The sequence below is a fragment of the Otolemur garnettii genome, unplaced genomic scaffold (genome assembly GCF_000181295.1).
Source record: "Otolemur garnettii isolate 467f Iridium unplaced genomic scaffold, OtoGar3 scaffold00116, whole genome shotgun sequence".
In the NCBI taxonomy this organism is placed as follows: Eukaryota; Metazoa; Chordata; class Mammalia; order Primates; family Galagidae; genus Otolemur; species Otolemur garnettii.
Window position 1 is genome coordinate 5919831 of NW_003852511.1, and position 12249 is coordinate 5932079.

A 12249-nucleotide genomic window follows, 5' to 3' on the forward strand; every position below is an offset into this window, starting at 1 on the left:
CTCTACCCAGGGGGACAGCTTGAGGCTCTGTCTCAAAAAAAAAAAAAAAAAAAAAAGTTTAAGAAATTGGGCAGCGCCTGTGGCTCAAAGGAGAAGGGTGCCGGCCCCATGTACCGGAGGTGGTGGGGTCAAACCTGGCCCTGGCCAAAAACCAAAAAACCTGTTAAAAAGAAAAGTTTAAGAAATTACAAAAATGTTTGTGAAAAACAAAGTTATAGTAAACTAAAAGGTTAATTTATTATTGAAGAAAGAAATTTTTCAGATAAAGTTAGGGTAGCTGAAGTGTAGGGTGTATATAAGTCTGCAGTGGTGCACAGCAATGCCCAAGGCCTTCACACTCACTCACTGACTCACCCAGAGCAGCCCCATTCATGGTATGTACCCTACATGGGTGTACCATTTTTAATCTTTTATATCAAATTTTTACCAGACCTTTTCTCTGTTGGGATGTATGTAGAGATATAAATATTTGCCATTGTGTTACCACTGCCTACAGCAGTGGTCCCCAAACGTTTTGGCACCTGGGACCAGTTTCATGGAAGACAATTTGTCCATGGCGTGGGCTGGGTGGGGAGGTGGTTTTGATATGAGTCTGCAGGCAATGTATCCATTATGATATCTGTGCAGTCAAACCTCTCTACTAATGATAATCTGTAACTGCAGCCATTCCCTGGTGCTGGTATCACCACTACAGCTCTACCTATGGTCATCAGGCACTAGATTCTCATAAGGAACCTGCAACCTAGACCCCTCACACGCACAGTTTACAGTGTGGTTCATGTTCCTCAGAGAGTCTAATGCTATGCTGATCTGACAGAAGGCGGAGCTCAGGTGGTGATGTGAGTGATGGGGAGCAGCTGTAGACACAGATGAAGCTTTGCTGGATCTCCTGCAGCTCACTTTCTGCTGTGCAGCCTGGTTCCTAACAGGTCAGAGACCAGCACCAGTCCACAGGCCTGTTGGGGACTGCAGGCCTACAGTACCGTAACATGCTGTACAGGTTCGTAGCCTAGGAGCAACAGTTTGTACCAGATAGTCTAGGTGTGCAGTAGGCTATGCCATCTAGGTTTGTGCATCTAAACTCCATGATGTTTGCAAACTTAACGATGCATTTCTTAAAATGAATCCCCATCCCTAAGCACGAGTGTATAATGATCCATAGCCTGCTTTCCTGGGCTTTCCACTCACAATGCAGAAAAAGAAAAGGAGAAAAAAATCATAGCAGAGCTCCTGGTTCCTCACCTTTTCTGGTGTCTCATTGTTACTGAGATTCCTTCACATCTGTCATTTGAGTCATTTAAAGGGAGGGTTACAGATGTCAAGTGAGCTGTCCACAGTCCGCTTATTGTTGGTTGAGCTGAGATTTAAATTAGCCACATGGATCCCCTTCCAGTCCCTGCTTCCTCAAACTCATAGCCTCTCCACCTAGGCTTTTCAATTCATGGTGCAACTAGAGTTGAGGAGCTGGCTATTCCACTGTGGGGGTTCCTTGCCAAGAAGCACAGTTTAGCCAGTGAGAGGTGGGCCTGGCCTATTTGGGGCTTGCTGTGAGGGAGCTCCTGGAATAGCAGGAGAGGTGGGACTCTTATGGGACCTGGACACATGAGGAGCATGGAGGGAGACCAAGGAGACACCCTCCAAAATACTGGAGCTTCCCTCCCATCTGTAGGCAGTAGAATAGTGATTGCAGGGTCATTTGAATACTTCTTCAGACAGTCAGGTATGGCTGTGACTCTGTTGGCGCCTGGCCTTTTAAATTTAGGATTCTAATCTGACAAAAGATTGTAACCCTATGTAGACTCAGGAAGGTGTGTGGAGCTCCTTCTTGCTTTCACCTGTCTTTCCTCATTGACCTCACGAGGCTGTGTCTGGCCTGGGTGTCTGGCCAGCTTTCTCCTCTCTCTGGGGTTCTGATAACAAGATCCCTTTTAGTAACCAGGCCCTGGTTTTCATTGGCACCAGTGAAGTCAAGAAAGAGGCTAAAAAGATCTTACCAGTGAGCAGTGGCCCAACAGCTGTGGCCAGCTGTGGAGGGGCAGGTTGCACTGTGTTCTGAAAGCATCCATTCAGGGGAAGCTGGGTTTAAAGTGGTCCCTTTTAAAAGAGAACAATGAGGATGAGAGATGGCAAAGGGGTCTCAGGCAGCCAGGGGATAATCATGGTGGGGGATTTCTTATGGTGACATTTTTATTCATTGTTACTTGTAGCCCCCAACTGGTCCCTCTCTATATTGTAACCTGCTACCCCCATGCTTGCCCTTTCCTGGAATGTCCCTCACTCCCACCTTACCTGGCCCATTTCCCTTTCTCTTTCAGGGCCCTTCTCAAACAAGAGTTTTCCTAGACCTTCTAACCTCCTTTCATCTCCAGGCCAAATTCCTTGCTAGACATTTGGAGCACTAGTGCTTCTCTTTCAAAGCACCTATCACAGTGGTAATTGTATAGGCGGTTGTCCCATCTTTGATGCTGATCTGCGTCTGCCACTGGGCAGGAAGTCCTGTGATGACAAAAGCTGTGAGTGTTGTTCATAGCTGTATACCTGGGATCAGCATGTGCAACCTGGCACAGAAAGGCAGCTCTTTTGCTGCAAGAATGAATGAATGCATGAATGAACACAGTTTCTGGCCTCTCCCTGGCCACCTCCTTCCCTCTCTTTTATGTTCTGCTTTCCTCGGGAGATTAAAGGATGGCCCTATAGTCCTCTTTCCTGCTCACTTTTCGGATTTGTTCATTTCCACGAACTTCATTTTCTATGCCTTGTACTTTTAGAACTTGGTGTGGGCTGGCTGTTTGCAGCTGTGGGTTCAGAGCTGAATGTTTCCTGTGGGGGAGCTCACTTCCAGGCTGGACTGGAAGCTCCCTCAAGGCAGGGACTCCACCTGGCATGGAACCACATGAAAAAGCATTGCAGGAGGCAGGTCTGAATGAACACAGACAGAAGGTCAGTTGCTCTGGGCTGCACTTGACCCCTGGGGTCAAGTCTTGGGAGGTATCTGCTTCCATGTTCCCCAGAAGAGGAATTCCTGTTCCCTCTGGGCAGACATTGTGATGGACCTTGGACATAGAGTTATACAGTTAACATTCCTGGGGGACGGATGAAGGAAGGGGGCAAAGACCTTCATGGGTGCTGTCCAAATAATGATTCTCCGACAGGAGCCTCAGTAGGAAGAACAGGTGCTGAAGAGGGAGGAGGGAGCGGCCCTCTGAGGCTGTCACATTTGGGCAGTGGAGGGTTATCTAGCAGTGGGCAGGGAGGGCTTGATAATGAACAGAGTCCTGGCAGGGTTGATGTGGTGCTTCCTTCCTCCCTGCAGCTCTTCTTCGGTCAGCCTGTCTCTGAGGGCATCCCCATAACCCTTCCTTTGGTCTAGACCTGCACTGGCCTGGACTGCAGGGCCAGCTCTGCCCCTGGCTTAGGGTATGACCTGTTGTGCCTCCTTTTGGACCTCTCCGTTCTGAGGCCTGGCTTGCAGCCCTTAGACACGTTTCCAGACCCTTCCAGGAAAGGTCGGGCTTTGATGGGCTTCATGGAAGGGATTCTCTAGTACAGTGCTTCTCAACCTGTGGGTGGCAACCCATAGGAACTGTATTAAAGGGCTGTGGCATTAGGAAGGTTGAGAACCACTGTTTAGTGTTTTCTCCTGCCTCAGAAGGGTCCAGGTCACAGCGTTGGTGAGGCCCAGGACAAAGCACTGGCCCTAGTGGGATCCTCTTCTCCATTTGGTGTCTGCTGACTTTCGGTGGGGTGACATTGCTCCTGGGGGTGACAGATTGTAGAAGGGGTGTCAGGAATGTGGATGAGTGGGTAGCAGCCATCCCTGGGACCAAGAGATTAAGATTGTGATGATTTTTTCCCCCAGCAACAACCAGCAATTTCCTGTCCTCTTCTGAATGTTCTCCCTGGAGACCAAGAACTTGAATGATTCTTCTGAAAGTCCCGCATCCATTTTACACACAGAGAAGCCAAGTCCACAGAGGGTCTGAGAAGGGTCCAAGGACCCGTGGCGGGCGACCTGCAGTCTTCTGGGGCTTGGCCCCAGGTGTCCTGTTCCTTCCATGGAGCCACTCCCGCTCTGCGCAGGTGGCCCCATGGCTAGGGTGACCAGATTTTAACATTGGCAATGCGGGACAACATGGCCAGGGGCGGGGCAGGGACTGGGGAGGGGGCGGGGCAGGGGACCGGGCAGGGCAGGGCCTGACAACAATGCAAAGTTTGATAAGCAGTTCTCGATAATCACTTCTCAACAATTATTTGTTATTATTACAGTTTAACATTATAAAATTAACAAAAATAATATAAAACTCATATCCTGGTGAAATAGCCACATGGCAGCCTAAAACCGTATATTCCCTTCCTGTTCTCCCGCCTGTTCGTGCATTCTTTCCAAAAATCGAGACTTTTTTAAAACGCCGGGACGGGGACAAATTGTTAAAAAGCAGGACTGTCCCGCCAAAAGCGGGACGTCTGGTCACCCTACCCATGGCAGGTCAGGCGTGGCGCCTGGTCAGGTGCCTTCTGTGGGAGCACGGCGGGCACCACCCCTTGGCCTGCCCCTCCCACCTCTCAGGGCAGTACCTGTTTCAGCGCTGCGCCGACAGCTGTGCCAGAGCTCATTCAGCGCTGCATGCCCGGAGCTGCTCCCCGACGGTGCAGCACAGCAAGGCGAGGGAACCGCGGCGCTACAGCCCCGAGGCCCCACCGTCGCGGGTCTCCTCCCCTGGGGCTGATCATTAACCAGGAGGCAGTATAAGAAAAAGCGGCCAGTGCGTACAGGAGGCACGCGTCGCCGCAGCCATGGAAAGCAGTACCTGGAGCACCGTGGCCACCACCACCGCCGCGCCCCTGGAGTCCTACGAACGCATCCGCAATGCGGCCGATATCTCCGTGATTGTCATCTACTTCGTGGTGGTGATGGCCGTCGGGCTGTGGGTATGGAAGGGGTCCTGGGACGTGGGATGAGGGTTGGGGCCACCAAGAGGGAAGAGCAAGGCGTACAGAGGAGGGACCGCCGCGCTCCGCTGCAAGGGAGTGGACGGCTGTTGAGGTCCGCGGGGTGGAGAGGGCGGGGGGTGGGGTGGGGGAAAGACCAGGAAGCGAGAGAAGGGTTCAGGGGCACAGTGTGACGGAAGCCGGACAAATGAGGATGAGCAGAAGTGAGAAGGGTCCCCAGGGGAGCTCGCCAGCAAGGGCCAAGGAGAGAGAAGAGAAGGCAGCTGGGGGATTGCAGGAAGTGTCGGAAAGAGTAAGAGGCAGGGAAGGGGCAGTCTGGAGCCACAGAGAGGGCCCCAAGGACTATTGTTCTACCTGGTAGTCAACCAGTTTCAGGTAAGACAAATTGTTCAGAGCTGGAAAGCCACAGACAGCCCCAGGTTCTGTGGGGAGATCCATGGGGAAGGTGCTGGCTGATGCCCCCATCCTGGCAGAAGCTAACCTAGAGCCCCTGAGCCTGCAGATGGCAGGGACTGGAGTGAATTAGAAGGGGGAAGATGGGTGGAGAGGGAGAAGGAGGAAGCCAGTGCTGGTGACTTGGCACGGGAGAGAGGGAAGTGTGTGTGTCTCCTTTGGGACTCTGGGGACACACCAAACCAGAGAAACTTGTTCTCTGCAGCATGAAACTTGGAAATTTCACTTAGGGCACACTCTGGCACACCCAACAATTAGAAGAAGGTTTTTCGTTTTCGTTTTTCTTTTCTTTTTACTTAAGAGACAGGATCTCACTCTCTTGCCCAGGCTGTGGGGCAGCCTGGAGCTCCTGGGGTCAAGGGATCCGAGGAGGAGGTGTTTGGAAAGTGTACAGACATCCTGGACACTGGGCAGGGTTCTTGTGGAGCCAGGGGTAGAGTGACAGATCCAGAAGGCTGCTGTGCCAGGCAGGTGCTTGTGTCCAAGGCTTCAGACTTAAAGGAGTGGAGGATGGGTATTAACCCTTTCATGGACACAGATGGTTTTTTTTTGTTTTTGAGACAGTCTCAAACTGTCACCCTTGGTAGAGAGCTGTGGTGCCACAGTTCACAGCAAACTCAAACTCTTGAGCTTAAGCGATTCTCTTGCCTCAGCCTTCTGAGTAGCTGGGACTACAGGCACCCGCCACAAAGCCCGGCTATTTTTTGTTGCAGTTGTCCTTGTTGCTTAGCTAGCTGCCGCTGGGTTCAAACCCTCCAGCCTTGGTGTCTGTGGCTGGTGCCATAACCACTGTGTGATGGGCGCCACACTTTTTTTTTTCTTTTAAAAAGAAATGTTGACTTTTTTTCTTCTAAAGGAATTGTAGAAACTGATGTAGTTGAGGCCTCTTTAAGTGTCACATGGGGTCAGTGTGGCTGACTTTTCTGCAATACTCTCACCTTCCCAGACATAGTCTGGAAGCTGGGATACTCTAGTTTAAAACTGGCTTTCATATGGTTTAAACCATGTGATGCTGGGTCACTTCCCTGAGCCTCATTTTACTCAAGTGTGAAACAGGTACACACTTCTTATGACTTCCCTGGGTGATAGTGAGGATCTACAAGACATTGAGTCTGAAAGCTATGTATGCACTCTAGGATTTTTCTTTTTTCTTTTTTTTTACTATTGTTATTTGTCCTGGAGGTTTTGAACTAGGGCCTGAACAATTTTGTCCTCACAAGTAAAATGGGCAAAAAAAATGGGTTAGTGTATCTTCACTAAAGCCAGAAGACAGGGAGGGCAAGAATGAATCCCCATTTAACAGGAGTGGAAATGGAAGCCCCATGTGGTTGTGATTGATTGCCACAGACAGACTTGTCCTAGAACTCTGGTCTCTGGACTCTTGGATTTTCCAAGGCACCAGGCACTGTGCTGCCCACCTGCCTCCCTCCTCCACCTTTCTCCAGCTTAGAAGTGCTGCAGCCAAGGTGTGAGTCCATCACTCACTAGTCACACCTGTTTCCTGGGTGGTCACTGATAATCCAGTTCTCTTAGCCAATCCTCCCCAGTCCTGCAGGTGTTTACACTTTTTCTTATTACATGGTGTTTACCCTTTTTAAGTATCTGCAAATTGGTGTCACTGGTCCTGTTAAATGCTACTTAATGGGCCTGCTAGTATTTGTCTATGTTTAATCTTCCCCCATTAGTCAGCGCCTCTGGGTCTTGATTATTTTACGAGCTAGATTGCTTCCAATGTGCTCTCCTCTTTTTGCTATTGAAGGGTCAAGTGTGGCTTGATTCAGGAGTGGACATTCTGACTCCTGCACAGTCTTTGGGCTGCCCAGATGGTCCAGGCCCATTGTGCTTCCTCAACTGAGAAAACGAGCTCCCTCTTCTCCCAGCCAGTGTCCCCCTGTCACCATCTCCAGTTTTTCCAGCATTATTTTATTTCTGTTTTCCCCTCTCTTAAATCTGCCTCATCCAATCATATTTGAGCTCTGGTTTATTACTTCTTCAGTGTTTATTTTCATTTTTCTTTCACTAACCCTCAGTTTGTTTCTTGGGCGATTTTATATCCTGTTAAGCTAGATGTTCAACTTTATTCTTGCTGGAAGATTTCATAAAGCTGTCCTGTGAACCTCTCAAGTCAAGGTTGGTTAAACTAGGGCCCAATTTGATTTGTAGTTTATTTTTATATGGCTCACAGGCTAAGGATGGTGTTTATACTTCTATTTTTGTTTATTTACTTTTTTGACACAGAGTCACACTCAGTTACCCTGGAGTTGAGTGCCTTGGTGTCAGAGCTCACAGCAACTTCAAACTCTTGGGGGGTCAACCAATCCTTTTTGCCTCAGTTTGCCAAGTAGCTGGGACTACAGGTATCCACCATAATGGCCAGCTGTGTTTTTTCAGAGACAGGGGTCTTGCTCTTGCTCAGGCTAGTCTCAAACTCCTGAGCTCAGGCAATCCACCTGCCTAGGCCTCTCAGAGTGTTAGGATTACAGGCACCAGTCACCATGCTCAGTCCAGTGTTTCTACTTTTAAAGAGTTGCGAAAATAAAACAAAACAAAACAAAATACAAGGAATCTGCAGCAGAGACCGTATGTATCCCACAAAGCCTGAAGTATTTACATTCAGGCCCTTTTCTTTACAGAAAAAGTTTCCTGACCCCTGTCTTATGCAGCCATTTGAACTGGTAACATCACTGAATGCTTTAGTCGGAATGGCCCTTGGGGGACCCCAACCTTTCTCTCAAGATTGGAGAGGGTAAACCCTAAGTCATTCAGATGAATTGGTACCAGAGTTGGGACTGGAACCTAAGTCTCATGATGCCAGAGCTAGTGCTCTTTCCACTTTTCTACCTTTTCCCCTCCCTAACACACTATCATTTCTGGGAATACTCTCTCCATGGTCTTTAACCACTCCATTGCTATGATAGTGTCCTAGTGGTACTGAATCCTTCTTTCCACGTATTTCCATGAATCAAGAGCCTAAAGTTTATCAACTTCCATTCTTTTCATCCTATGCTGAAGTCTCTCTCTTCTTTTTTTTGGAGACAGAGTCTCACTATGTTGCCCTCAGTAGAGTGCCATGGCATCACAGCACACAGCAACCTCAAACTCTTGGGCTTAAGTGATTCTTTTGCCTCAGCTTCCCAGTAGATGGGATTATAGGCATCTGCCACAATGCCCGGCTTTGTTATTGTTGTCATTATTGTTTGGCAGGCCCAGGCCAGGTTTGAACCCACCAGCCTGGGTGCTCTACCACCGAGCTATGGGTACTGAGCCCTGAAGTCTCTTCTTTAGATCATTTGACAAAACCATCTTGACAGCTCAGTGCCTGTAGCTCAGCGGCAAGGGCCCCAGCCACATATACTGGAGTGGGCCGGTTCTAATCCAGCCCAGCCTGCCAAACACAACGACAATTACCACCAAAAAAAATAGCCAGGTGTTGTGGCAGGCGCCTATAGTCCCAGATACTTGGGAGGCTGAGGCAAGAGAATTGTTTAAGCCCAAGAGTTTGAGGTTGCTGTGAGCTGTGACGCGACAGCACTCTACTGAGGGTGACATAGCGAGACTCTGTTTCAAAAACAAACAAACAAAATCTTGACAAGTTGTCAACAGTCTTTACTTGAGTACTTCCAGGAGAAACTCTCTCCAGTGGCACCATTTCTATCTCTGGACAGCTGTGATAGAGGGGAAGTTCTTCCTGGTACCTGGTTGAGGCCTGACATCCTGAAGCTTCTCCCATCTTGTCTGGTTGTGCCCTATGCAGGCCACACTGAGTAAGCCTCTCCTACTTTACATATCAGAAGACAATAGGCCATACTTCAATCTCCGGATCAAACATCTTGTTTCTTAAGCTGTTCCTCACCCAAACAGAGGTCTGAAATTCTGTGCTTTTGCTCAATGATATTTTTATTCTATGGAAGGGGGAACCCCCCTTCCCTGTAAACCTCAAACCAAAACACTGCAGATCAGTAATTGTGCTTCCTTTGTCCCCTACAGCTAGCAATTCTGAGTTCATTCTTTTCTAGCTGTAGGATAGATGTGCAAATTTAGTGCCATGGTGTAAAAAGTGGGGTCTGGAACCTTGGAGTTAGCCTTTGAGCAATTCTCATTTACAGGGCAATGCCTTTTTTGTGCACAAAGTATCATCCTAAGCATTATGGGGGATTAAAAATGTATGATATGATAACATAAAAGAAAAGAATTTTGTAAGGGTGTGAACCAGAGGAGGAAGGAGGGATTATTTTGGGGGGAAGGGGAGGAGGCCATAGGGAAGGAGGTGGTTTCTGTGGGGGGACTGTCAGGTAAGTTTCCATGGAGAAGGTGGTGTTGGACCGGCCATAAAGGATGAATGAACGAGGCCTAAGATTACAGAGATGAGAGGATGAATATTCTAGGGAGAAAAGATCCTGGTGTGGACACATCTCTCCTCACCTTTTGTTCATCTCCAACCTCTTTCCTAAGTTAGTCCAGCTCCTGACTCCAGTCCCTGCTTTCACATTCCTCTAAGACCTTCATTTACAAGACCAGCCTGGGAAATGTTTTTGGTCTGGTCCCCAAACCCACTTTTCCTGTCCCTCCAACCACATCTCCAGGGATATCAACCTTCTTCAAGTTCAGGATGACCTTCAGAATGGCCTTTCCCTGGACAACTAGCAGTCTGAGTTCTTGGGATTTATTTCTATTTCAGTCCCAGCTTCTTGGTTTTCCTGCTGTTCCCGGGAAAAAATGTTTCAGGGTTTTCTAGAGTATTTCCTGTGGAAGGGAGGACCCTGCTACAAGTCTAGAAAGACCTAAGTTGTGCTCTCCTGGGCTGCCCGCACACAGGGATGCTCAACAAAGCTATGTTGATTGACACGTGAAGGGCCCTGCTTCCTAAGGGCTAAGCGCGCCAGGGGCCAGGGCCAGGGCCAGAGGCACTGTCCCCATTTGTGCTGGATGACGGGGCCTGAGCCTGAGCTGGCCCGGGAATAACCTGAAGGCTGAGAGGCAACATTCCAAGGGAGCTGTGAGATGGGCTGATGGTGGAGAATTGAAGATACATGTCATTTTTCTCCTCATGAAGCTTTAGGGGCTCCCTACTGCCCGTGGAATGATGCCTGTACTTTTTTTTTTTTTTTTTTTTGAGACAGAGCCTCAAGCTGTCCCCCTGGGCAGAGTGCCGTGGCATTACAGCTCACAGCAACCTCCAACTCCTGGGCTCAAGCGAGTCTCCTGCCTCCGCCTCCCAAGTAGCTGGGACCACAGGCGCCCGCCACAACGCCCGGCTATTTTTTGGTTGCAGCCATCATTGTTGTTTGGCGGGTCCGGGCTGGGGATTCGAACCCGCCACCTTAGGTGTACATGGCTGGGGCCTTAGCCGGTTGAGCTATCGGCGCCAAGCCAATGCCTGTACTTTTTACGGGGCGTTTGTGAGCCTGCGTTACGCTTCTCTTCCCATTACTGTCCCCATTCACACACCTCAGCCAGGTTCCCCATTCCCTCCTTCCCCACACTGGGCGTGGTTCTTCCTCTGGATCATTGATTTGCTATTCCTGCAGGATGAGACGTCCCTCCCTTTTTGCTCTAATAAAATCCCACCCTTCCAGATTTGCTGAAATGCTATCCCTTCTGGGAAACCTTTCTTGACACCCCAGTCAGAGGGATTTCTCTCCTTCTTCTGTAGTATAACACGTGGTGTCCCCAGAGTCACCCATAGAGGCCCCGTATGTAGGGAAAAAGGGAAATGGTAGCAGAAGTACCTTTATTTACAAAATATTCATTATATATTTTTACAAAGAGGTGTCCAACACATAGAGAATATTTTGTAAATAGTTTGTAGAATTTTGAAAAGTAATGATTCCAGCAAGCTACACCTGACATCCTCAAAGAGGAAAGAGTCAAACGGAATTGGAATGTCTGGTTTTTATGTAATATTTAGTATAACATCTTGCATTCTTAGAACATTTTTTATTTTGGGGGCTAACGGCTTTATTGAGATATAATTCACATACCATATGTACCTTTTAAAAGTATGATATCTTGGCTCGGCACCTGTAGCTCAAGTGGCTAAGGCACCAGCCACATACACCGGAGCTGGTGGGTTCAAATGCAGCCCCAGGCTGGCCAAACAACAATGACAGATACAACCAAAAAATAGCTGGGCATTGTGGTGGGTACCTGTAGTCCCAGCTACTCAGAAGGCTGAGGCAAGAGAATCACCTAAGCCCAAGAGCTGGCAATTGCTGTGAGCTGTGATGTCACTGCACTCTACCTAGGGCGAGAAAGTGAAACTCTGTCTCTAAAAAAAAAAAAAAAAAAAAAAAAAAAAATTAAAATATGATATCCTTTTTATCAATTTTTTATTAACTCATGACTGTATACATTTATGGGGTACAATGTGATGATTTGAGCATACAAGTGGAATAGAGCATACAATATGGAATGCTTAAATCAAACTGATTAATAGAAGTATGATATCTTATTGGGCACCTCCCAGTATGTTTGCAAGAAAGGCATAAAAATTTCTATTTCCCCGAGGTTGCTGTGAGCTGTGATGCCATGGAACTCTACTGAGGGCAACAAAGTGAGACTCTGTCTCCAAAAAAAAGAAAGAAAGAAAGAAAGAAAGAAAGAAAGAAAGAAAGAAAGAAAGAAAGAAAGATCTCTTTGGCAGTGCCTGTAGCTTGGTGGGTAGGGCATCAGCCACATCAACTGAGGCTTGTGGGTTTGAACCCAGCCTGGACCAGCTAAAATCAACAATGACAACTGCAACAAAAATATAGCCAGGCATTGTGGCAGGCGCCTGTAATCCCAGCTACTTGGGAGGCTGAGGCAAGAGAATCTCTTAAGCCCAAGAGTTGGAGGTTGCTGTGAGCT

General features: G+C 48.3%; 1 protein-coding gene across 1 annotated transcript in view; it reads left to right on the forward strand.

The window, feature by feature from the left end:
• The first annotated feature begins 4794 nt into the window (after positions 1-4794).
• SLC5A1 (solute carrier family 5 member 1) overlaps positions 4795-12249 on the forward strand; it is a 76092-nt gene continuing 68637 nt past the window's right edge. The window contains exon 1 of the mRNA XM_003797454.1: positions 4795-4929. Within this exon, the coding sequence (XP_003797502.1) occupies positions 4795-4929 (135 nt within the window). The remainder of the gene's footprint in view (positions 4930-12249) is intronic.